At 46.2% G+C, this 24,401-nt stretch overlaps 1 protein-coding gene across 1 annotated transcript in view; it reads right to left on the minus strand.

Moving 5' to 3' along the window:
* Positions 1-7,653: 7,653 nt before the first annotated feature.
* The window catches only part of LOC138800088 (zinc finger protein 585A-like), a 33,881-nt gene continuing 17,133 nt past the window's right edge, over positions 7,654-24,401 (minus strand). The window contains exons 7-12 of the mRNA XM_069981895.1: positions 21,972-22,858; positions 16,061-16,189; positions 15,805-15,954; positions 15,430-15,726; positions 14,068-14,182; positions 7,654-9,155 (exon numbers count right to left, since the gene is read on the minus strand). Of these exons, the coding sequence (XP_069837996.1) occupies positions 7,690-9,155; positions 14,068-14,182; positions 15,430-15,726; positions 15,805-15,954; positions 16,061-16,189; positions 21,972-22,858 (3,044 nt within the window). The 3' untranslated portion in view covers positions 7,654-7,689. The remainder of the gene's footprint in view (positions 9,156-14,067; positions 14,183-15,429; positions 15,727-15,804; positions 15,955-16,060; positions 16,190-21,971; positions 22,859-24,401) is intronic.

Below are 24,401 nucleotides of genomic sequence, written 5' to 3' on the forward strand. Positions count from 1 at the left end.
TTTAAGGTCATCAGTTGATTCTATTTATTTTACAATACATGCATATTGCCTAAGAGGAGCTGGCATCATCCAATGACTACAATAGGCTCATTCTTCACACTGCATATACTATAGGTGTCGTATACAACCTTGGGATTATAAGGGGCTAGGGGTGTTTGTTTTTTTTTTAATTAAACTTTATTAAGGTTTTTCAACAACATCCACATAAAACATTGGTAATACTTGTGCACAGAAAATGGATGGGTAACAAGGTAGTTAACATAAACCATAAACGAATAACTTGTGGGTAGACCATTAAGAGTCACAATCCCAGACACTCACTACGAAGTGCTTAGTGGAGAGATGACTTTATAATCTTCTGAGGACTCTGTGGGGTTGACAGTGTTGAGGCATGTAAAGGTGAAGGTAGGGCGAAAGCTTAGAGACATGGGTGGCATCTCTAGAATTTTAAATATCTCTTGTGTGAACCTCTGTCTTAATTAAGTAGCTCCTCTAATCTGGCCAATTGGTTACATTTCGCTTGACATTCTGAGTGAAAGGGCTTCCTGTGAGTGCCAGTGTAGGGGGATTAGCAGTTTAGCCACGGTAAGTAGATGGGTGGGGAGGTGTTTATGCTTTGGGCAGAAGGTAGCGGTGGGTAACCAAAGCAATATTAATTGTGGGGTTAGCTGAAGCTGATGTCCTGTTACTTTAGATATTACTGCCTGTACTCCATCCCAGAAGCCCTTAATGACATGACATTCCCACCAGATATGACGGTAGGTGCCCGCCTCCCGCCCACAACGCCAGGTCAGTAGCCGATAATCGTGCTTTAAATAAAAAGGAAGGCGTTTTATACCACCTAGTGTATAGTTTATAGGAGCTTTCCTGCGTCTTTACGCAACAAGAAAAACCATGGGAGTGTTAGGCTGGACAGGTCCTGAGGTGTGAAAGAGGTGTCCAATTCTCTCTCCCATCCCAGAATATATCCCAGTAATTTTTTTAGGCAATGGGTCAAAGGCAAGAACTTTGTCCAACCAATGCAGGGGTACAAATTTATCAGCAAATTTGCGTCCTAAAGCTAACAGATCCGCCAAGGCAATGCTATCAGTCCTGGGTATGTTACCTACCTCGCAAAGGGAGGATTCCAAATCATTGAACGTTTGGGGGTTACCCTTATCAACTGGGGCATGGGAGACACCAGCTTAGCTCATTACATCACCAAGTCCAGGTGAAGGCACCATGAGGGAGCCACTCCATCCTAACCTGATTACCCATTCTACCCCTTAATTTACCTTTCCTTCACTTAAAGCGTAACTATAAAATATTTTGACCATTTAGTTTTAGTTAGTTAAGGCCATTTTAAAAATGTTTGCAATATACAATAATAATCAGAGATGGATGATGGCCCCAATATTACTGATTGATGTACAGCCCAGAGTACACCAACCTCGGCCGGAGCAGGGGGCGGGGCTTGCCCTCCGGGGGTGGGGCTTATCAGGATATTCATTTGTTTGTGTGGGGCAAATTAATGTTCCGATAAGCCCCGCCCCCTGCTCCGGCCGCGGGTGGTGTACTCTAGGCTGTACATCATTCAGTAATATTGGGGCCATCACCCATCTCTGCTGACAGCCTGCCCCAGAGCCTCAGCCTGTCCTACACAGCAAACCCCTCAGCCTCCACTACTTCCTGCTCAGTGGGGATGCAGTGCTGCCGGTAGGAGTGGGAAGCTGGGGGTCTATGGGTACAGTGCACCTGCTGCCTCCCTAACATAGCAGAGACCACCAGAGACGTATGGGGATAACATGTATAATCCATGTGCACACTGTTATCTGCTATCACTGCCCTAGACTACATATACCAGCCCTGCCCTACTGTACATATACCAGCCCTACACTACATATATCAGCCCTGCCCTACTGTACATATACCAGCCCTGCCCTACACTACACATACCAGCTCTGCCCTACTGTACATATACTAGCCCTGCCCTACACTACATATACCAGCCCTACACTACATATATCAGCCCTGCCCTACTGTACATATACCAGCCCTGCCCTACACTACATATACCAGCCCTGCAATACACTACATATACCAGCCCTGCCCTACTGTACATATACCAGCCCTGCCCTACACTACATATACCAGCCCTGCCCTACACTACATATACCAGCCCCGCCCTACACTACATATACCAGCCCTGCAATACAATACATATACCAGCCCTGCCCTACTGTACATATACCAGCCCCGCCCTACACTACATATACCAGCCCTGCCCTACTGTGCATATAACAGCCCTGCCCTACACATACCAGCCCTGCCCTACACTACATATATCAGCCCTGCCATACTGTACATATACCAGCCCTGCCCTACTGTGCATATAACAGCCCTGCCCTACACATACCAGCCCTGCCCTACACTACATATATCAGCCCTGCCATACTGTACATATACCAGCCCTGCCCTACTGTACATATAACAGCCCTGCCCTACACTACACATACCAGCTCTGCCCTACTGTACATATACTAGCCCTGCCCTACACTACATATACCAGCCCTACACTACATATATCAGCCCTGCCCTACTGTACATATACCAGCCCTGCCCTACACTACATATACCAGCCCTGCAATACACTACATATACCAGCCCTGCCCTACTGTACATATACCAGCCCTGCCCTACACTACATATACCAGCCCCGCCCTACACTACATATACCAGCCCTGCAATACACTACATATACCAGCCCTGCCCTACTGTACATATACCAGCCCCGCCCTACACTACATATACCAGCCCTGCCCTACTGTGCATATAACAGCCCTGCCCTACACATACCAGCCCTGCCCTACACTACATATATCAGCCCTGCCATACTGTACATATACCAGCCCTGCCCTACTGTACATATACCAGCCCTGCCCTACTGTACATATAACAGCCCTGCCCTACACTACACATACCAGCTCTGCCCTACTGTACATATACTAGCCCTGCCCTACACTACATATACCAGCCTTACACTACATATATCAGCCCTGCCCTACTGTACATATACCAGCCCTGCCCTACACTACATATACCAGCCCTGCGCTACTGTACATATAACAGCCCTGCCCTACTGTGCATATAACAGCCCTGCCCTACACATACCAGCCCTGCCCTACTGTACACATACCAGCCCTGCCCTACACTACATATATCAGCCCTGCCCTACTGTACATATACCAGCCCTGCCCTACACTACATATACCAGCCCTGCGCTACTGTACATATAACAGCCCTGCCCTACTGTGCATATAACAGCCCTGCCCTACACATACCAGCCCTGCCCTACTGTACACATACCAGCCCTGCCCTACACTACATATATCAGCCCTGTCCTACTGTAAACATACCAGCCCTGCCCTACACTACATATACCAGCCCTACACTACATATACCAGCTCTGCCCTACACTACATATACCAGCCCTGCCCTACACTACATATACCAGCCCTACACTACATATATCAGCCCTGCCCTACTGTACATATACCAGCCCTGCAATACACTACATCTACCAGCCCTGTACATATACTAGCCCTGCCCTACACTACATATACCAGCCCTACACTACATATATCAGCCCTGCCCTACTGTACATATACCAGCCCTGCCCTACACTACATATACCAGCCCTGCAATACACTACATATACCAGCCCTGCCCTACTGTACATATACCAGCCCTGCCCTACACTACATATACCAGCCCTGCCCTACACTACATATATCAGCCCTGCCCTACTGTACATATACCAGCCCTGTCCTACACTACATATACCAGCCCTGCCCTACACTACATATACCAGCCCTACACTACATATATCAGCCCTGCCCTACTGTACATATACCAGCCCTGCAATACACTACATCTACCAGCCCTGTACATATACTAGCCCTGCCCTACACTACATATACCAGCCCTACACTACATATATCAGCCCTGCCCTACACTACTTATACCAGCCCTGCAATACACTACATATACCAGCCCTGCCCTACTGTACATATACCAGCCCTGCCCTACACTACATATACCAGCCCCGCCCTACACTACATATACCAGCCCTGCAATACACTACATATACCAGCCCCGCCCTACACTACATATACCAGCCCTGCCCTACTGTGCATATAACAGCCCTGCCCTACACATACCAGCCCTGCCCTACACTACATATATCAGCCCTGCCATACTGTACATATACCAGCCCTGCCCTACTGTACATATAACAGCCCTGCCCTACACTACACATACCAGCTCTGCCCTACACTACATATACCAGCCCTACACTACATATATCAGCCCTGCTCTACTGTACATATACCAGCCCTGCCCTACACTACATATACCAGCCCTGCAATACACTACATATACCAGCTCTGCCCTACTGTACATATACTAGCCCTGCCCTACACTACATATACCAGCCCTACACTACATATATCAGCCCTGCCCTACTGTACATATACCAGCCCTGCCCTACTGTACATATACCAGCCCTGCGCTACTGAACATATAACAGCCCTGCCCTACTGTGCATATAACAGCCCTGCCCTACACTACATATATCAGCCCTGCCCTACTGTACATATACCAGCCCTGCCCTACACTACATATAACAGCCCTGCCCTACACTACATATACCAGCCCTGCCCTACACTACATATACCAGCTCTGCCCTACACTACATATACCAGCCCTGCCCTACACTACATATACCAGCTCTGCCCTACACTACATATACCAGCCCCGCCCTACACTACATATACCAGCTCTGCCCTACACTACATATACCAGCCCTGCCCTACACTACATATACCAGTGGGTTAGGGGGATGAATTACATGGGTGGGTACTCTGGCAGAATGCAAAGGGGCTGTCCATCGTGTAGTATTAACTCTTTCTGCCAGTTAGAGGTCACCCAGCTTTCACAGATCACCCATCTTCCATCACCTGATCCTCCACCAGCAGCCCACTGATTCATAGTAGAGCTAGCTGTGTGCATTGAGGGAGATGAGGGATAGGCCACGCCCACTTTCTGTCAGCCAGAAGAAAAATTCATTTATTTGTTTGAGCCGAACAACTGGGAATATCTCAGCAACCGCACAAAATATCCACACAAGTTATGGCTCTTTTTAAAGGGTATCACGTGGGCTTTTTATTTGAGGAATTCAATTTTTTGGTCACTTAAATTATAGTTGCGCTTTAAACCTACCTAGAACACCTTAAAACTGTAAGCCTGAGCCCTTCCTGGTGTTGTTCCCTGCCCAGGGCCCCCACTAGCCCCCTAACACGGACCCTGCATTTCCCCCCCCCAGCCCCCTAACACGAACCATCCTGTCACCCAGTCCAGACCCGCCCCAGCCCCCGAAGGCAGACTTTTCAGCACCCTTCCCAGCCCAGGCCTCCTAGTGGTTATGTGGTTATGCACTGATGCCATTTCCTTACACATCATGGGCACATTTAAAAATTACTAGAAAATGTACCCGGCGCTGCCTGGGTATAAAGTGTCAGTGTGTTAATTAGATTTGTTTCCAGGTCGCCCAGGAGGCAAATCTATGCTCTTGTTTTTTTATGTTTAAGGGGAAATTGCCAGGAGCCCTATATACCCCTATGTACATTATATACCCAGTCAGTTCTGCATTGTTTATGTAAATTGTTACTTATGCACATTAGAAATAAACTAAAAACGTTCAACATCCTAAATACCTAATAACCAAAAAGAGATGTCATGTGATCAGACTGTATACAGAACCTGGTTATATACAACATTGGATGTGTTATACAGAGCCTGGTTATATACAACATTGGCAGTGTTATATACAGCTTGGTTATATACAACATTGGCAGTGTTATATACAGCTTGGTTATATACAAAATTGGCAGTGTTATATACAGCCTGGTTATATACAACATTGGCAGTTATATACAGCCTGGTTATATACAACATTGGCAGTGTTATACAGAGCCTGGTTATATACAACATTGGCAGTTTTATACCTGTAGTATATAGTTGGTGGAGGTGCTGTATACCTGTATAGTTGGTGGAGGTCCTGTATACCTGTACTGTATAGTTTGAGGTTCCTGTATACCTGTAGTTTATAGTTTTGGGGTCCTGTATACCTGTACTGTATAGTTATGAGGTCCTGTATACCTGTAGCATAGAGTTTCTGGGGTACTGTGTACCTGTACTATATAGTTGGTGGAGGTGCTGTATACCTGTAGCAGGGCCGTTTCTAAGTAATTTTGAAGCGTCTGAATCTGAAGCGTCACTTTTCCACTCTTTCTAGCCCAGACCACCATGATGATTTCTTGCAGCAACAATTTATCTCTTCTTAACCAACCAAACATCTTAGGCTCCGCACTTTTACAACCACTTCTTTGTGTCAAGTCAGTAGGTATGTGGGTTGCCCCCTGTATATACGATCCCCTGCTGTGCCCCCATATAGTAATAATGCTAACTGTGCAGTGCCCCAATAGTAATAATCCCACCTGTGCTCTGTCCCCATAATAATAATGTCCCTTTGTGCTGTCCCCATAGTAACAAATCCCCCTGTGCTGCAACACCATAGTAATAATCTCCCCTGTACTCTGCACCATAGTAATAATCCCCCTGTGCTGCACCCCCATAGTAATAATCCCCCTTTGCTCCTCCCCATAGTAATAATTACCCCTGTGCTGCACCCCCATAGTAATAATCTCCCTGTGCTCCTCCCCATAGTAATAATACCCCCATTGCTCCTCCCCATAGTAATAATCCCTGTGCTCCCCCCAGAGTAATAACCCCCCCCCCCGTGCTGCCCGCATAGTAATAATCCCCCCCTGTGGTTTTCCCTTATAGTAACACTGCCACCCCTTTCCCCTGCATTGCCAAATACACATACACAAAAATAAAAACATTATACTCACCTTATCCTAGCATGCGGCAGGGTCATTCTCCCTTCTCATCTTCTCCTCCAACCTGTGAGGCGCAGGACAGACGCTCTAGCAGGCGCAATGACGTCATGTCACTGCGCCTGCTGGAGGGAGAAGATGCATATGGGGGCAGTGGCCTGTGAGCTGAGCGTGGTCCAGGGGGAGCTGCAGGCCGGCACGCCGCTGAGTGAGGTCCGGGGGGTACCACCAGCACCCCCTAGCTGTTGGCGCCCTGATTGGCTGATGGGGACCGACAGGAGCCGGGAGCCTCACACACAGCCGCAGGGCCGAGCAGGTAATATATGCTGTGGGCCGGGGGCTGCAGCGGATATGTAACCCCATAGAACTTCACACAACATGGATTCACAGCGGATTTCGCTGCAAATTCGCTGTGAATCTGGTACGTGTAAAGCTACCCTAAAGGCTTAACAAAATAAGCACAGAAAAGGAGGCATAGATTTTTAATTGTTCTTTTCACGATTCTGAAGTGTTACAGACGAGACAAAACAGCATAATTTCCAGCAGACGAAGCATCACCGTGTTACAGCTCACATAATCTGCAGAATCACAATGAACTCTACTATACACTTTCCTAATTAATAAATTAAAAAAAGAACAACTTTGCACAGGATTCAAGGTCTCAACCTGCCCCAACTAGATCCTAGATGTTGTGAATGTCAGAAAACAGAAAAAATTTGAAGGATCAATTTTACTAAAAACTAAAAGCTAGCTAGGTAATGGTTATGACTTTTCCTTGTGTGTGAATTCTCTGATGTCTAACTAAAACTGATTTCTGGGTAAAACTCTTCCCACATTCCTGACATGTATAAGGCTTCTCTCCTGTATGAGATCTCTGATGTGTCTCCAGCTGAGATTTACGTGTAAAGTTTTTCCCACAGTATAAACATAAAAACAGATTCTCCCCTGTATGAATTCTCTGATGTTCAGCCAGAACTGATTTATGAGTAAAACACTTTCCACATTCCAAACAAGAAAACGGCTTCTCTCCCGTGTGAGTTCTCTCATGCATTTCTAGTTGACCTTTACGTGCAAAACATTTACCACATTCTAAACACGAAAATAAATTTTTCCCTGTGTGAATTTTCTGATGTTCAACTAAACGAGACTTCTGCGTAAAACATTTCTTGCATTCTGAGCATGAGAATGGTTTCTCTACAGTGTGAGTTCTCTGATGTAATTCAAGGTGAATTTTCTGTGCATAACATTTCCCACATTCTGAACATACAAAGGGCCTGCCCCCTGTGTGAGTTCTCTGATGTCTAATAAGGTCAGATTTTTGGATAAACCGTTCTCCACAATCCTGACATATTAAGAACTTATGCTTTATGTGACTCTTCTGATGCAATTCAAGGTGAAATTTTTGTGCAAAGCACTTTCCACATTCGGGACAAGAAACAGGTTCTTCTTTTATTTGAGTTCTCTGTCTTTCAAGATGTGATTTCTGAATAAAACTACTTCTAAACTGTGCAAACAGCTTCTCCTCTGTGTGAGTTTTTTGATGTATGTCAAAATGAGTTTTTTGTGCGTAACATTTCCCACACTCTGAGCATGAAAATGGCTTCTCTCTTGTGTGAATTCTCAGATGCCTAACAAGATCTGATTTTTGAATAAAACCTTTCCCACACTCTGGACATGTAAGCTGCTCTCCAGTATGAACTCTCTGATGTATCTTAAGCTGACTTTTACATGCATAAAACTTCCCACACTCTGAACATGGAAATGGCTTCCCCATTTTGTGAATTCTCTGATGTGCAATAAGAAGTGGTTTCTTGGGAAAACATTTATGACACTCTGAACATGAAAATGGCTGACTCCCTAAGTGTATTCTCTGATGTTTTACAAGATTAATTTTCTGAATAAAGCATTTTCCACATTCCAGACACCTGAATGGCTTCTCTCTTGTGTGAATTCTTTGATGTTTGACAAGCATTGATTCCTTAGTAAAACATTCTCCACAATCAAAGCATGAAAACATTTTAAAGTCTGCTTGATCTGTACTTTGTGTAGCAATAATTGAGTTTACTGGGAAAACATTTCCATGATTAGACTGATCAGATGAAGAATAGTTGATGTATAGTCCTGAGGAGTTTTCTCCTGAAAAATTCTGCTTGCTATCACGAAGTTTAAAATCTGCAGATAAGGGGAGGTGTCCGTCTGTGCTCTTGCTGGGGCCTCCTGTTGGGAAAAGTAAATTTTTCTTTCAAATAGATCAAAACATTATGGGAGAGATTTATCAAACATGGTGTTAAGTGAAACTTGCTCAGTTGCCCCTAGCAACCAATCAGATTCCACCTTTCATTCCTCACAGACTCTTTGGAAAATGAAAGGTGGAATCTGATTGGTTGCTAGGGACAACTGAGCCAGTTTCAATTTACACCATGTTTGATAAATCTCCACCATTGGAAGTAGTTTTCTGTGACTTTTATGCACACCAAAACAGCATATTAGTAAACCACTGATTATCCAATTGACATCAATCCAAATGTAATTATTAATGTTTTGTAACCCCCTGCCCACAACTTTAGTTACATGCATGGAGTATAGAGCTCTCTTAAAAGCTTTTAGTACTTTGCCACATTATCCCTCACCACTGGTTCAAAACGTAATGTTTGTGTTAGGGTTATGACCATTAGTTCAACTTGATCTTAGTGGTCGAGCATGCTCAGTTTCAGCACTAAGGGGGACATTTTATTAAGTCCAGAGTCTTTTACGCCGGGCTTAAAAATGTCCCCGCAGCGCTGACGGTACATTGATTTACGTAGAGACGCACTGCCTCTACAGAAATCCTGTGTGCACGGAGGGAAAGACTGAAGTAGGTTTTCTTATAATTTTTATGATGGACCCATTCTTTTCTTTCACCAGCAGCATTTACATTTTTAAATTGGGACCGGAATACCCCTTTAATTCTAGGTTTAGTCTTTAAAGTAAATGAAGTGTACTCGAATGTTTTTGGCAGGTCCATGGACACTGAATTAGGCAGCAAACAGCAAGGTCTCATCCTCTCCAGCAGCCACAGCCCGCACAGCTCTGGGAGTCGGGACGTGACATCACCATTTTATCCAGGAAGTGAAGCTTTGATGCAGTAGTAAGTGCAGGGAAAAAGCACTTTATAAGCATTTCCCGTAATAAGTGTCTATTGGTAATTTGTATAACTTTTGGGGGACAATACACTACTTCAATAAAAAATTTCCCTGGCCTTCTCCTTTAAAGGGACAGTGTCATATTTTTGAAATTTTTTTAATAAAAAGTATTTAGAGAAAATAAGTGTGTTCTATTTTTTGTTACATGGGGCTTAAGTGTTTTTTAATCAATTTGATGCATGCACTGGGGGCTGCCATGTTTAGTGTCTGTGTGTGACGTCATTTCACGACACACACACAGACACTATACGGCATCTCCATAACATTAGAGTGAACCGACGGAGTCCGTCTGGTTCACTCAAACTGGAGGCTCCGTCACTGTGTACTGCGCATGTGCATAGACATGCGCAGTACACAGCTGAAGTACATGGGGCAGGGTGACGGCGCCATTTTCATGAAGCCTCTGGCCAGCAAGAGGCACGAGAGGGGAGGAGAGAGAGATCGCCCAGTGAGTGGGCTGGAGAACACTGTGCAGCTCTCTCCCCTCCCCCCACACACAGTGTTGGACTGGCTCCATCCCCCCCACTAACCATTGGGCACACCGCCGCCGTTGCCGCAGGCCAGGCAGGAGTGGGCTGGGTAGGACAGTTCCCCCCACCCCCGTACAGTTACAGGGCCGCGGTGAGCTTCCCCCCACTAACCGTTTGGCACACCGTCGGCACCGTCGGCTGCCTGGATGAGAGTGCATGTACGAGCTGCCTGGATGAGAGTGCATGAACGAGCTGCCTGGATGAGAGTGCATGAACGAGCTGCCTGGATGAGAGTGCATGAACGAGCTGCCTGGATGAGAGTGCATGAACGAGCTGCCTGGATGAGAGTGCATGAACGAGCTGCCTGGATGAGAGTGCATGTACGAGCTGCCTGGATGAGAGTGCATGTACGAGCTGCCTGGATGAGAGTGCATGTACGAGCTGCCTGTATGGGATGTCTGTATAAGAGTGCATGAACGAGCTGCCTGTATGAGAGTGCACGTACGAGCTGCCTGTATGAGAGTGCATGACCAATCTGCCTGTATGAGAGTGCATGAACAAGCTGCCTGTATGAGAGTGCTTGTACGAGCTGCCTGTATGGGATGTCTGTATGAGAGTGCATGAACGAGCTGCCTGTATGAGAGTGCATGTACGAGCTGCCTGTATGAGAGTGCATGAACGAGCTGCCTGTATGAGTGTACATTAAGGATGACCAAATGTGCAACAGTAGTGAAACCCTATGCTATGCTTAGCCGTCAGCCGGCTGCATTTGAGCTCCACTTCGGGTGTTAGGAAAAGCTGGATACAGTCCTGGGAGAAGTTCCCCAGAGCTGTACCCAGATTTTCTAGACACCTGGAGCGGAGCTCAAATGCAGCCGGCTGAGCATAGTATAGGGTTTCGCTACTGCTGCACATTTGCTGATCCCAAGTGTACAGAAATGAGCTGTGAGTGTGATAACAATACTATGTGCATTCGGGGGATGGGCGATGAGAAGTGTGGGAGGTGAGTGTGGGCAGGCGAGCTGTATGTGGTTCTGCAGCAGGCTGAGGTGTATTAGGAGGTTCTGCAGCAGCTGAGGTTTATTAAGAAAGGCTAGGGACACGCTTGTATCTGTACTGCTGTGCAGACAACAACAAAATGGCGCTGCCCAGCAGTACAGATAATAGCACCTTTCCCCTCTTTGTTTCCCTGTGAAAAGAGGAGGGAGGTGCTGATGTCACAGCAGTTGAGTAGGGACTGCCTCTTTTTCAGCATCCGTCTTTCAGGCTGCTTTTACCAGCAGCCATCACTGGGAAATATGGAAAATTTGATTGTTAATTTTTCATATTTCCTTACATGAAAAACACTTATAAATTAACAAAAAAAAATAACGAATTCAGTTTTAACACTTTCAAATTTTTTTTTTACTTTGCGACACATTCCCTTTAACCCCTAGACGACTTAGGACGTACCGGTACGTCCTGGAAGTCTGTGCCCAGCAACCAAGAACGTACAGGTACGTCCTGAGCTATGAAGAGTGCTCTGGAGCGGAGCGCGCTTCATAGCAGGTGGGGGCCGGCTGCAATCAGCAGCCGGCACCTCACTGTTAATGACACGCTGCAGCATGCCATTAACTCCTTAAATGACACGATCGCAGCGTTTAAGTGTTAGTGACAGGGGGAGTCCCCTGTCACTTACCGATCGGGACCCCCCTAGTAATGTATGTACAAGTCCCCCAAAGGGACTTCAAAATGTGTGTAAAAAAAAAAAGTTAAAATCACTAATACACTACCCCAAAGCCCCTCCCCCAATAAAAGTTTAAATCACCCCCCTTTCCCATTATATAAATAAAACATATAAAAATAAATAAACCTATAATATACCGTAGCGTGCGTAATTGTCCGCTCTATTAAAATATAACAAGGGTCATTGCGAACGGCGTACACGAAAAGAGGGAAAAATGTGCGTGGATTACCGATTTTAGGTTACATTAAATATAAAAAAAAATCTTCACAAATATGCTATTAATAAAAACTAGAGATCATGGCGGAAAAAAATGACACCCCATACAGCCCCATAGGTGTAAAAGTAAAAGCGCTATAAGCGTCACAATAGGCCCATTTTATTTATAATTGCCAAAAAAAAGGATTTCATTAAAAAATATATATATAACATTAGAGAATCTGTGTAACCTGCATGTGGTTGTGTTCGGGCTGACCTATAGAATAATTGTATCATGTCGCTGTTACCATATAGTGCATTACGTAGACACAGGAACCCCCCAAACGTTACCATATTGCATTCTTTTTTACGATTTCACCTATTTATATCTTCATAAATAATATATTTGGGGTCCCATCATACATGTTATGGTAAAATGAAAGACGCCATTACACAGTACAACTATTCCTGTAAAAAACAAGCACTTACATGGCCCTGTAGATAGAAAACTGAAAGTGCTAGAGCTCTTAGAAGGGAAGGAGGAAAAAACGAAAGCGCAAAGAACAAAATTTGAGCGGTCCACTGGGTCATTTAGGGCCTGGTCCTCAAAGGGTTAAGCCAGGTTCACATTATGTATTTTATCATTAAACAATGGCCATTGTTGCAGGTTGCAATAAGGGCCGTTGATTAATTATAGCGGCCGATTACATTACAGCCTAAGGAACCCCAGCCGTAGTGTATACACCCGGCGCTTGTGTTCTCTCTGTTTTTACATAGTGTGAGCTTGACCTTAAGCCCCTATTACACAGGGCGAGGGAGAGGAGCAAACGAGCACTGTCAGCACTCACTTCCTCCTCATTCCCGGCTTACTGTCAGCGCTATTACACGCTCAGGGAGTCTGCCTGGGTGATCGCTGGATCGTCCAGGGAGCACATAGAAGATAGCGGCGGTCCGCTGCCACTGCTCGTATTCCACGGAGCGACAGCAGCAGATTGTTGCTATCTTAGTCAATTGTCTTTCAACATGGTAAAAGACAACGACAGGCAACAATCAGCCGACATCGCCAACAACGATCGGCCGATAATCCTTTGGTGTAATAGGGCCATTAGGCTTGGTTTTCTTGCAGTACCAACTGTACTTTGTAATCACACCCTTCATTTACCATGCAAAAAAGCAATAGTAATTTTGAAGGGGGGGTTTCTACTATTCATCGTGCTGTAAAACTGACATGTCAGCATTATTCATTGGGTCAGGGTTACAATGATTCTCAGTTTGTTTAGTTTTTCTTATGTTTTAAGAAGAATTGGTTTAAATCGCCACTTTCTGTCTCCTATAACTTTATGTCTACAAAATTTTTTGGGGACTCAGGTTCACTGGTGTCAATTATTAACAGCGGGTGTAACCTACCTTGCCCATTACTTAATGTGGGGATGTCAGGAAGGGATTGGCTGCTTGACACCTTAGAACACATTCAGAGGAGCTCAGATTTTGAAGACATTGAGGTAATTTAGGCATGGGACTTTCTTTATTCAATGCTTACTACTACTACTACTTACTACCTGTGGTGATAGCTACAGGGAATTCCTCCTCTTTGCATGGATGATGGTCCATCACATCTGTCTCTTCTTCTCGTTCCATAATTTCAACTTTAATATCAATTAGATCTTCGCCCTTTTTAAAATGAAAAGAAAAAGAAAAAAAAAAAATCAATGCAGCATTTATATACAAGGTAATGATCTTCCTTGTCACACAACTGACAATCAATTATTAAACGGGTAGTTTGGAAAAAAAAAATGTTTTCTTTCTGGTGCCAGAAAGTGCCAAAGATTTGTAATTTACTTCTATTTAAAAAAAAAATCTCAAGTCTTCCAGTACTTATCAGCTGCTGTAGGTCCTGCAGTGGTATTATTTCTAGTCTGGAGAGCAGGAGAGATTTTCTATGGGGATTTACTGCTGCTCTGGACAGTTTCTGTCACTGAAAGAGGTGGCAGCAGAGAGAACTGTGTCAGACTGGAAAGAATAAATCACTTACCGCAGGTCATACAGCAGCTGATAAGTACTGAAAGGCTTGAGTTTGTTTTGTTTTTTTACAGACGTAAATTACAAATCTCTGGAACTTTCTGGCACCAGTTGATTTGAAATATTTTGTTTTCGCTGAACTCCCCCTTTAAAACAATCCAAACTGGTGATCTTCAGGTAGTGAATCACAATTCCATTCCTCACATATCCCCCCAAAAAGTCATGTTTTGAGGATATTTCCTGTACCTAAGGTCTTAAAAAACTTTTTACATGTCAGAGACATGACAAAAGTTTTGAACGGCCTGGGTCTGATTGTTCAGACCTGTAGGGATTGGGAGGAGGAGCAGGAAGAGGACGATGCTGCAGCCCATCCTCTCCCCACTCCATGTAAAAAAAAAATAAATAGTGACGCTCCAAGTTCCATTATAAGGCTGACTCTTTTTTCTAACACAGAGCAGGAAGAGTACACGCTGCAGCGCTTCCTCTCCCGACTCATTTTCCTGTTTCCAGTACAGGTTAACGCTCCAACCAAAACTTTTGACATGTCATAAGTTTTTTTACATGACAGGTACACTTTAAAGTATTACTGTCACTTTAAAAACCTTCCCACAGGTCACACAGGCACATCACATTTTGATCGGTCAAAGCTTGGTGTTCAGACCCCTACCAATCATTAGATATAGCTAGGAGATGCAGGTGACTGTGTGCATCCGTCCCTCCCTGTCTCTGCCTCAGGCTCTGAAGACTTCTATGGAGCCTATGTCCTGCAGCAGGAAGCAGTGAATGATGCGCACAGCTCTATCAAACAATCGGTGGCGGTCTGGGCACCAAGACACTCACTAAGCTGTGCACTACTGCAAACAAGTGGCGGCATATGGTGAAACTACAGCTTCATTTACCTGATGATCCTTTAAGACTTTGTGAATTTCTCCTTCACAATGCTGGGAAAACAGAGGAGTGTGGCATGTCTCTGGCGGATTTCTCTCACCATCTGTAGGAAACCACAGTGACTGACATTTGTATATGAGGTGATGATTAGATGAGTGGGTATTTACATTCACCGATAGTCTCTTACCAGGTGATACCAGGGAACGGTGGTTCTCCATCATTTTCCTGTACAAATTCTTGTGTCCTTCTATGTACTCCCATTCGTCTGTGGTGAAGTAGACTGTGACATCCTGACACCTTAGAGGAACCTGACACAGTCATAGGGATAGTCATTGTCCATCACTCTTGTTACTGTATGGGGTGCCGGTAGTTCCAGCAGTACTCACCTCTCCAGTCAGCAGCTCAATCATTTTCTTAGTAAGTTTGAGGATCTTTGCTGTATTTTCATCTATCAGGGAGTGAGGTGGTGGGTCGGACATAGGGATCTGAGGACGGCCGGTCACACACTCAAGTGTCTTCTTTACTACTGTGTAATCCTGTGACATAAAACACAGAAAAATCACTATACAAATTAGCCGACTCCTTCACTTCTCCAGTCACATCCCTGTTATGTCAGGGGACATGACCTGCAGAATCCCTCACCTCTCCAGTTAGCAGGTAAAGGATTTCTAGGGTGAGGCCCAATATCTTCTCAGTCATCTCCTTCTTGTCCATCCTTGGTGGACCAGTCAGGGAGAAGAACGTTCCCTCATGAAGAAGAACTGGAGGGACCTGAAGAAGGAAAAGAAAGAGAATGTGCAATCTTATCTCAGGTAGATATCTGTAGATCTCGTTTCTGTGATGCATACATTCTAACAGTTAAGGAAGAAGTCCGGCCATAGCAAAATTCTGACAGCCGGCAGGGGAGAAAACAACAGGCACTGCTTACCTCAGGGGAAAATGGCCATCCCGGCTAATGGATTGCACGCTCAGCAAATCTGTGACTGCAGCGGTGTCCCCCCTCAGTCACTGACTGGCTGAGTGGGCAGTCCATCAGCTGGGGTATGACGTCGACCTTGCTGGATATCCTGAAGCCCGGCAGGGGTCCCTAAGCAGTATAGTATAGTATAGTTAGTATAGTTTATGTTCCCCCTGCCTCTTTTTGTATATACAAATTGCAACACCTTTTTGTAGCTGATGAGAAGTCCTTTCTGCTGGTATCTTTATCAACACTGGTTGTGCTTTCCTGAGGCAGAAAATTAAACTTTAGTTGAGTTGTAGCCGTGTCAAAGAGGCACGGCCTACATCGATCGTGCCCTAGGCCAGCGCCGCCTGTGTGGTGTTGGTCTCCCTCTCTCCCTGCCTCCCGTTTCACCCGCACAGTGTTAGCTGTAAGTGCGCATGTGCCATTGTCTGACCCCCTAGTGCCGCTGCAGTGACGTTGGCGGGTCCACGCCGCCTCTGTGGTGTGTCCTCTATGCGTCGTCCCTGCCCTGTGGTAGTGATGCGCCCGGCCCTGCACCGCCTCTACTGCCCGTTAGTGCTGCCGGAATCAGCTTTTCCTGCTCTTTGCATATGCAGGAGCAGTGACGCGACCGGCCTTCTCCAAATAGCCTAGTGCGTGATTGCGCATGTGCACAAAGCCGCAAGTGCAAAGAAGAGGAGAAGCTGATTCTGGCAGCGAGCGGCATCATGGTATGCGGGGGGGTTGGGTGGAGGGTGGAACAGAAGGCAGGGGGAGACGGAGACCAACACCCCACGATCACTCTAGGCCACACCTCTTTGAAATGGCTACACCTCAACTAAAGGTGGAATTTCAGCCTCAGGAAAGCACAACCAACGTTGGTAAAGATACCAGCAGAAAGGACTTCTCATCAGCTACAAAAAGGTATAAGACAACGAAAGGTATGAGACTTCCTGTTGAGTCTGTGGTGATAAGAGGTGGCTGCAATATAGTAGTTATGCCCCTTTGACTCCATACAGTAGTAGTTAGACCCCCCGCATCCATAAAGTAGTTAGGCTTGTTTTCAGGCAGTCCCCCCCCCCCCCCCCCAAAGTAGGTGGTATGACCCATGCAGCTGTGCCACCCTCCCCAAATAAGATAGTATCCCTCATGTAGCTGCCCCCCCCCCCAGAAAAAAAAGGTAGTTTCCCCAATGAAGGTAGTATGCCCCCTGCAGGGATCCCCTTCAGTGCCATCCTCCTAGCATGTATTTCATCCACATGTAGGTATTCTGACCCCCCTAGGTAGTTTGCACCCCCAAATTAAACCCCCTGTAGGTTAGCCAGCACTCCCTAGCAATATTATCCCCGCCCCCCCATACTTACCTGCTGCAGCACTCTTCCCATGAGTGACGTCACTCATGCGCAGCAGCATTTGGGAGCGGCCTCTAGTGGCCGGAGGCAGAACGCTACTGCCGCCAGTCACAAGTAATTGGCATGGGGGGAAGCCACTGAAGCCCCCGGATGGCGTCAGCCCCCGGCAGGTGTAAGCCCCCTGCTCCCGAGGGGCGGACGCGGACCGGGGACTTCAGTGCGCCCGGCTGCCCCCTCCTTGATTTCGCTACTGTGCATACTGTATACAGGAGCCGTGCAGTACACAGAACCTATGCACCGCCATATAGAATAACACTAGGAGGGGTAATCCTGCACTGGCGTATACCGCCCGGCGCCATCTATCACTACATAGGGAGATAGGATGTGTACAGAGACTCCGGGCACAATAACACAGGTGACACACACCGAGCACTCACAGAGCCGAGAGCGGGTCTCTCCGGAAGTACGCTTGCCCTTACACACGTGACTTGTCACTTCGTTCAATTGACATCCCCGCCCGAGCGCATGCTCAGATTACTGCCCATAACTAATATGGCCGCGGCGTCCGTCTGTATTAATACGCATGCGCATATGGCTTAACGAGCAGCGTCACTGTGGTTTGTGTAGTAGAGCGCAGCATACGATAGGCTTTTTGTTCTCATTACATGCTCCTGCTGTCTTCCTAGTGCTTTATGTTATTCAGAGATTAGTCACTTAACACTAATTTTTTTTAATGAGATATGTTATGAATACATACAAGAACGTATAGTTCCCTGTGCTGATACATCTCTAAAGCTGATCAGATGGCTCTCAGTCCCTGCCACTTATGATACTCGGTTCCTCTAACGGGTCATCATGCATCACAGGAACCAATGGTTAGGTGGGGACCAGGAGCTGTCTGAACAGCGTCAGCACAGGTGAGTACGAGTATGCTTTCTTTTTTATATTTATAGTATTCTGATGTGACTGGAACACCTGTCATCACTTTCGTGCCGCCTCAACCACAAGCAGCATAACACAAGGACATACTCCTTTATTGCAATGATGTATTATCCATTCTTAAATGCTACAGCGTTTCCGATAGAGATGAGCCAAGCGCTCATCTAAGCGCTCCGCTCATCACACCGCTGGGCTTCCCGCACTGCGCCGCTTCCTTCCGCACCACTCCGGGTGCCAGGGAAATGCTTCTTTCCCAGGATTGAATCCAGCTTTTTCCCCCATCCTAGGAGGTGTGGCACGGAGCGGAGCAGTGCAGGAAGCCCGGCGGCGTGATCAGCAGAGCGCCAATCAAATGAAGCAATTCAGTGAGCGCTTTGGCTCATCTCTTCTTTCTGAAAAATCATATCACAAGTACTGAGTTACAGACTCTGGCACTACCTTAGAGGGACATGGACGGTGTAGGGTTAAAGTCTTTTTTACAGCGATTTTGGGTGCACAGTAGTTACTAAGTCACTGGTTGGTGCTCACTTTCCTAAGGAAGCAAATGCATCTAGAGTACTCAAAAAAAGAAGAAGCAGGAGACGGCACTCACCATAAATTGTAATCTTCTTTATTTCAGTGTTCGATAAAAAACACACAGGACATACTGGAATCAGTGGCGGATTACAATGTGGGCGGCTTGGGTGGCCGCCCGAGGCTTCGGGGGGGCCCATGTCACGCCACCCACATTATAATCCGCCCACGCCGCTGCGGCCCGCCCCGCCAATGCACTCTTGTGACCGCAAGCATTATTTCGCTTGCGGTCACAAGAGTCCCCGGCTGCCTCCGGCTGATGTGCGGCTGCCGGGGGTGTCCCGTCCTATCCCCGGCAGCGCGCGCATCACACAGCTCCCTGTACGCCTGGGGCCCTGACTTCCGGTATTGGGAGCGCACGTTAGAGGCGCTCTGTACCGGAAGTCAGGGCCCAGGCGGCACAGTGAGCTGTGTGATGCGCGCGCTGCCGGGGATAGGACGGGACACCCCCGGCAGCCGGGGACAGAACAGGAGGCGAGAGGATCGACGGGGGAACCAATGGCAGGCGAGTTGTGTTGTTTTTTTGTTTGTTTGTTTTATTTACTGACTGCTGTGGGAGGGGGGGCATCTATAAAGAGGGAAGAGGGGGACCATGTACAAAGGGGGAAAGAGGGGGACCATGTATGAAGGGGGAAAGAGGGGGACCATGTATGAAGGGGGAAAGAGGGGGACCATTTATGAAGGGGGAAAGAGGGGGACCATGTATAAAGGGGGAAAGAGGGGGACCATGTATGAAGGGGGAAAAAGGGGGACCATGTATGAAGGGGGAAAGAGGGGGACCATCTATAAAGGGGGAAAGAGGAATGAGGGGGACCATGTATAAAGGGGGAAAAGGGGGACCATCTCCTATAGGATTAGCACCCTCCTCTCCTGACATCCTCTGTGCTGCTGGGACCTCCCCTATAGATCAGCACCCTCCTCTCCTGACACCCTCTGTGCTGCTGTGACCTCCCCTATAGATCAGCACCCTCCTCTTCTGACATCCTCTGTGCTGCTGTGACCTCCTCTATAGATCAGAACCCTCCTCTCCTGACATCCTCTGTGCTGCTGGGACCTCCCCTATAAGACCAGCAGCCTCATCTCCTGACATCCTCTGTGCTGCTGGGACCTCCCCTATAAGATCAGCACCCTCCTCTACTGACACACTCTGTGCTGCTGTGACCTCCCCTATAAGATCAGCACCCTCCTCTCCTGACATCCTCTGTGCTGCTTTGACCCTGTGACCTCTATAAGATCAGCACCCTCCTCTCCTGACATCCTCTGTGCTGCTGTGACCCTGTGGCCTCCTCTATAAGATCAGCCCCCTCCTCTCCTGACATCCTCTGTACTGCTGTGACCTTGGGGGGGGGGGGGCAACATCAGGGGACCGAGTGAGTTGGCAATATGTTTATTGGGGGCAGTGGAGGTGGGGTGGACAATGCTTACTGGGGGTAGCAGCAAGGAGGGACCAAACATTATGTTTATTGGGGTCAGCAGGGAGGGGAGGCAGGCAGTGTTTATTGGGGACAGCGTGAGGGGGGGGGGGCAGTAGCGGTGATAATGTGGGCGGATTGACTGCAGGGGGGGGTGTCAGGTTGGGTGGACAGCCCAGGGCCCAGGGTACATATAATCCGCCACTGACAGGAATCAACAGGATGCCAGCACTTAGGTGTAATCAGGTAACAGCTGGTTCGCGCTCAAACATGCTTCTTTGGTCCAAGCCACTTTCTTGCAGAGACAGCACCACACTTGTCTCCAGTTTAGATGTGATTTGTTGTTAAGCTTCATTCACTTCAATGGAACAGAGTTACAAAACGTGCACCCAAACTTTTATCCAGGAAGTGAAGCCTTGATGCAGTAGTAAGTGCAGGGAAAAAAGCACTTTATAAGCATTTCCCGTAATAAGTGTATATTGGGGATTTGTATAACTTTAGGGGGCAATACAATACTTAAAGTTTTTCGCCGCGCTTCTCCTTTAACGGTAGTTTCACGTACCGCATCGCAGCAGATTTGATCTAAATAACTGAACGCAGCATCACATCTGACCATCAAATCTGCTGCGGATCCTGTACATGTGAAGCTACTCTAAGGGTGCTAACACACAGGACCGATGCGCAGCAGATCAGCAGCTGATTTGATGGTGCAGATTTTATGCTGTGTTCAGTTATTTACATCAAATCTGCTGCGTATCTGCAGCAGAAAATTCACTGCGATACGGTGTGTGTTAAGCTACCCAAAGGGTGCGTTCACATGTACAGGATCTGCAGCAAATTTGCTTTGAACCGAATCTGGGCTATCAAATCTGCTGCAGATCCTGTATGTGTGAACGCACCCTAAAGGAGAACTTGGAGCAGCTCTCTGACAGCCACCGACCTCCTGTAGCTCTCGCCACATCACATCCCAGCTAAGAAATGCCCGCTCAGCCAGTCGCTGACTGGCTGGGCACATACTTCCCACTGGGACATGACGATACAGGAAGTTGGGAGAAACAAGAGACTGGCAGCTGTCAAAGAGCTGGTGATGCTGCCGGGGCACAGGGATGGGAAAGTATACATTCTTTATTATGTTCTCTCAGATTTTTAGATTTGGCTGGAGTTTCCCTTTTAAGTATTCCTGGGGCTGTATGCATATATAGGTTTAACAGCACAAAATCAGTGAAACCAGAAAAAAAAATATATAATTTAATATTCCTGTAAAGCTCTTTGTTCAGATCATACAAAAAAAAAACATTTTAATGACTGACATGAGACAAGTTTAAATTTTATCGGATTTTATGGAAGAATATTTTCTCATACGTTAAACATGAAGCTGGCCTTTCCCTTGTGTGAATTCTCTGATGTTTATAAAGATCTGATCTCTGAATAAAACATTTCCCACATTCCATACAGCAGAACGGTTTCTCACCCCTGTGAATTCTTTGGTGTCTTTCAAGGTTATCTTTCCGATTAAAACTTTTCCCACAATCTACGCACAAAAATGGCTTTTCCCTTCTGTGAATTTTCTGATGGTTATGAAGCCCTGATTTTTGAGTAAAACATTTACCACATTCTGAACACTGAAAAGGCTTCTCCCCTGTGTGAATTCTTTGATGTTCAACAAGAGAGGATTTTTGGATAAAAGTCTTGAAACATTCTGAACATGAAAACATTTTATTTCCTACATGAATTTTCTTGTGCTCAACGAAAGCCGATTTCCTGGCAAAACATTTCCCACAGTCCACACATGAAAATGTCTTTTTTTGTTGTTTCTTTGTTTGTTTCTCATGTTTTAAGAGTGAATATAATTTCCCACCCTTGTGACTTCTTTGATGTTTCTCAAGATCTGATTTTCTAGTAAAACATGTCCCACAATATGAACAAGAACATGGCTGCTCATCACTGTTTGTTGTCTTGTGCTTGGAAAGGTCCTTTTTACTATATATACCACATTCAGAATTCGGAAGTATATCCCCTTTGCTATGACCTGCACTTTGATTAACAAACCGTGATACGTCATTACAAGGATCAAATGATGGCTCTTTGCTGTGAGGGGAAAGGGAGATTTGGGGGGCAACCTGATGTTGTCTACATAAATCTTGTATGATATCATTAGCTTCTGTTCCATAACCTGGAGGGAAAAGGAGATGTCTCTCTAAGTCCCCAATGTAGTCATCTGCTGGGGAAAATTAGGTTAAAATTAGCAATGTACTGCAACCTAGAACCTGCTCTCCAATTGTTTTAGTAAGGAATTTAACATTCTTTTCTTTTCATTCTTTCAATATGACGCTGCCAAGACTTACATTTTTTGAGAATGAAAACTTTCCTGCTTCCTTTAGGCCAGTTTCACACGTAACAGATCCGAAAATCCGCTGCGGATCCCTTGCCTGTCATTTTCAATCAGATTACATACCCGCTGTGAGTATGTAAGTGACAGCCCCCTAACCCCTTGCCGGCGTCTGGACATCCTGCTCAGCCAATCAGTGGCTGCGGCGGGGCAGCGCACTGATTTGGCTGAGCGGGACGTCCAGTCAGGAACCCCCAAAGCAAGCCGGAGTGTGGAGCAGGTAATGTATGCTCCGGCCGGCAAGGGGTTAGGGGGCTGTCACTTCCATACTCACAGCGGGTATGTAATCTGATTGAAAATCACAGACAAGGGATCCGCAGCGGATTTCGCACCGTGAAATCCACTGTGGATCCGTTACACGTGAAACTGGCCTTACACTTCTCCTTACCCCACCTGTTAACATGATACATTTATTCAAACAGGTGTTGTATACCTTTTCTATACAGCCCCTTTAACCCTCTAACAGTTCTGCCTGTGCTCTGCCCGAGTTTATGGCCATGGCCAGTTTACGGTGCGTTTACACAGAGAGATTTATCTGACAGATTTTTGAAGCCAAATCCAGGGAGAGATTTGAAAAGAGGAGAAATCTCAGTCTTTCCTTTACGACCTGTTCCCTGTTTATAGTCTGTTCCTGGCTTTGGCTTTAAAATCTGTCAGCTAAATCTCTCTGTGTAAACGCACCATTAAAAGAGTTTGGGCTGATGACCCAGGCTCTGTCACAGCGCCCATGCGATCAAGCCACAGAAGCATGGCTCTGTCAGGAAAGGAGAGGAGTCTGTTCCTGAAAGTTTAACCCCTTAGATGCCATGGTCAATAACTATGGCATGTAAGGGATTTGACAGATGAAAAATAAACTCCCCCCCTGCCAACTGCAACATGCAATTGCAAGTGTTGATGGATGCCATGGAAGCTGAGGGTCTACTGTAGCTGTGTGTTCATTAGGACTGCTACCAGGACTTGCTAACTTCTTGCATTGCATTAACAGGGGTACACTTGTGAAAATCTTTTTCTTTCAAATCAACTGGTATCAGAAAGTTATATAATATAGAATTGTAATTTACTACTATTTAAAAATGTAAAGTCTTCCCATACTTATCAGCTGCTGTATGTCCTGTAGGAAATGGTGTATTTTTTCCAATCTGACACAGTGCTCTCTGCTGCCACCTCTGTCTGCGACAGGAGCTGTCCAGAGCAGCAGCAAATACCCATAGAAAACCTATCCTGCTTTAGACAGTTCCTGATATGAACAGAGGTGGCAGCAGAGAGCAGTGAGTCAGACTGAATATAAAACACCACTTCCTGCAGGACATACAGCAGCTGATAAGTACTGGAAGACTGAAGATTTTTAAATAGAAGTAAATTACACATCTATATA

This window comes from Dendropsophus ebraccatus, chromosome 8, assembly GCF_027789765.1.
Source record: "Dendropsophus ebraccatus isolate aDenEbr1 chromosome 8, aDenEbr1.pat, whole genome shotgun sequence".
Classification (NCBI taxonomy): Eukaryota; Metazoa; Chordata; class Amphibia; order Anura; family Hylidae; genus Dendropsophus; species Dendropsophus ebraccatus.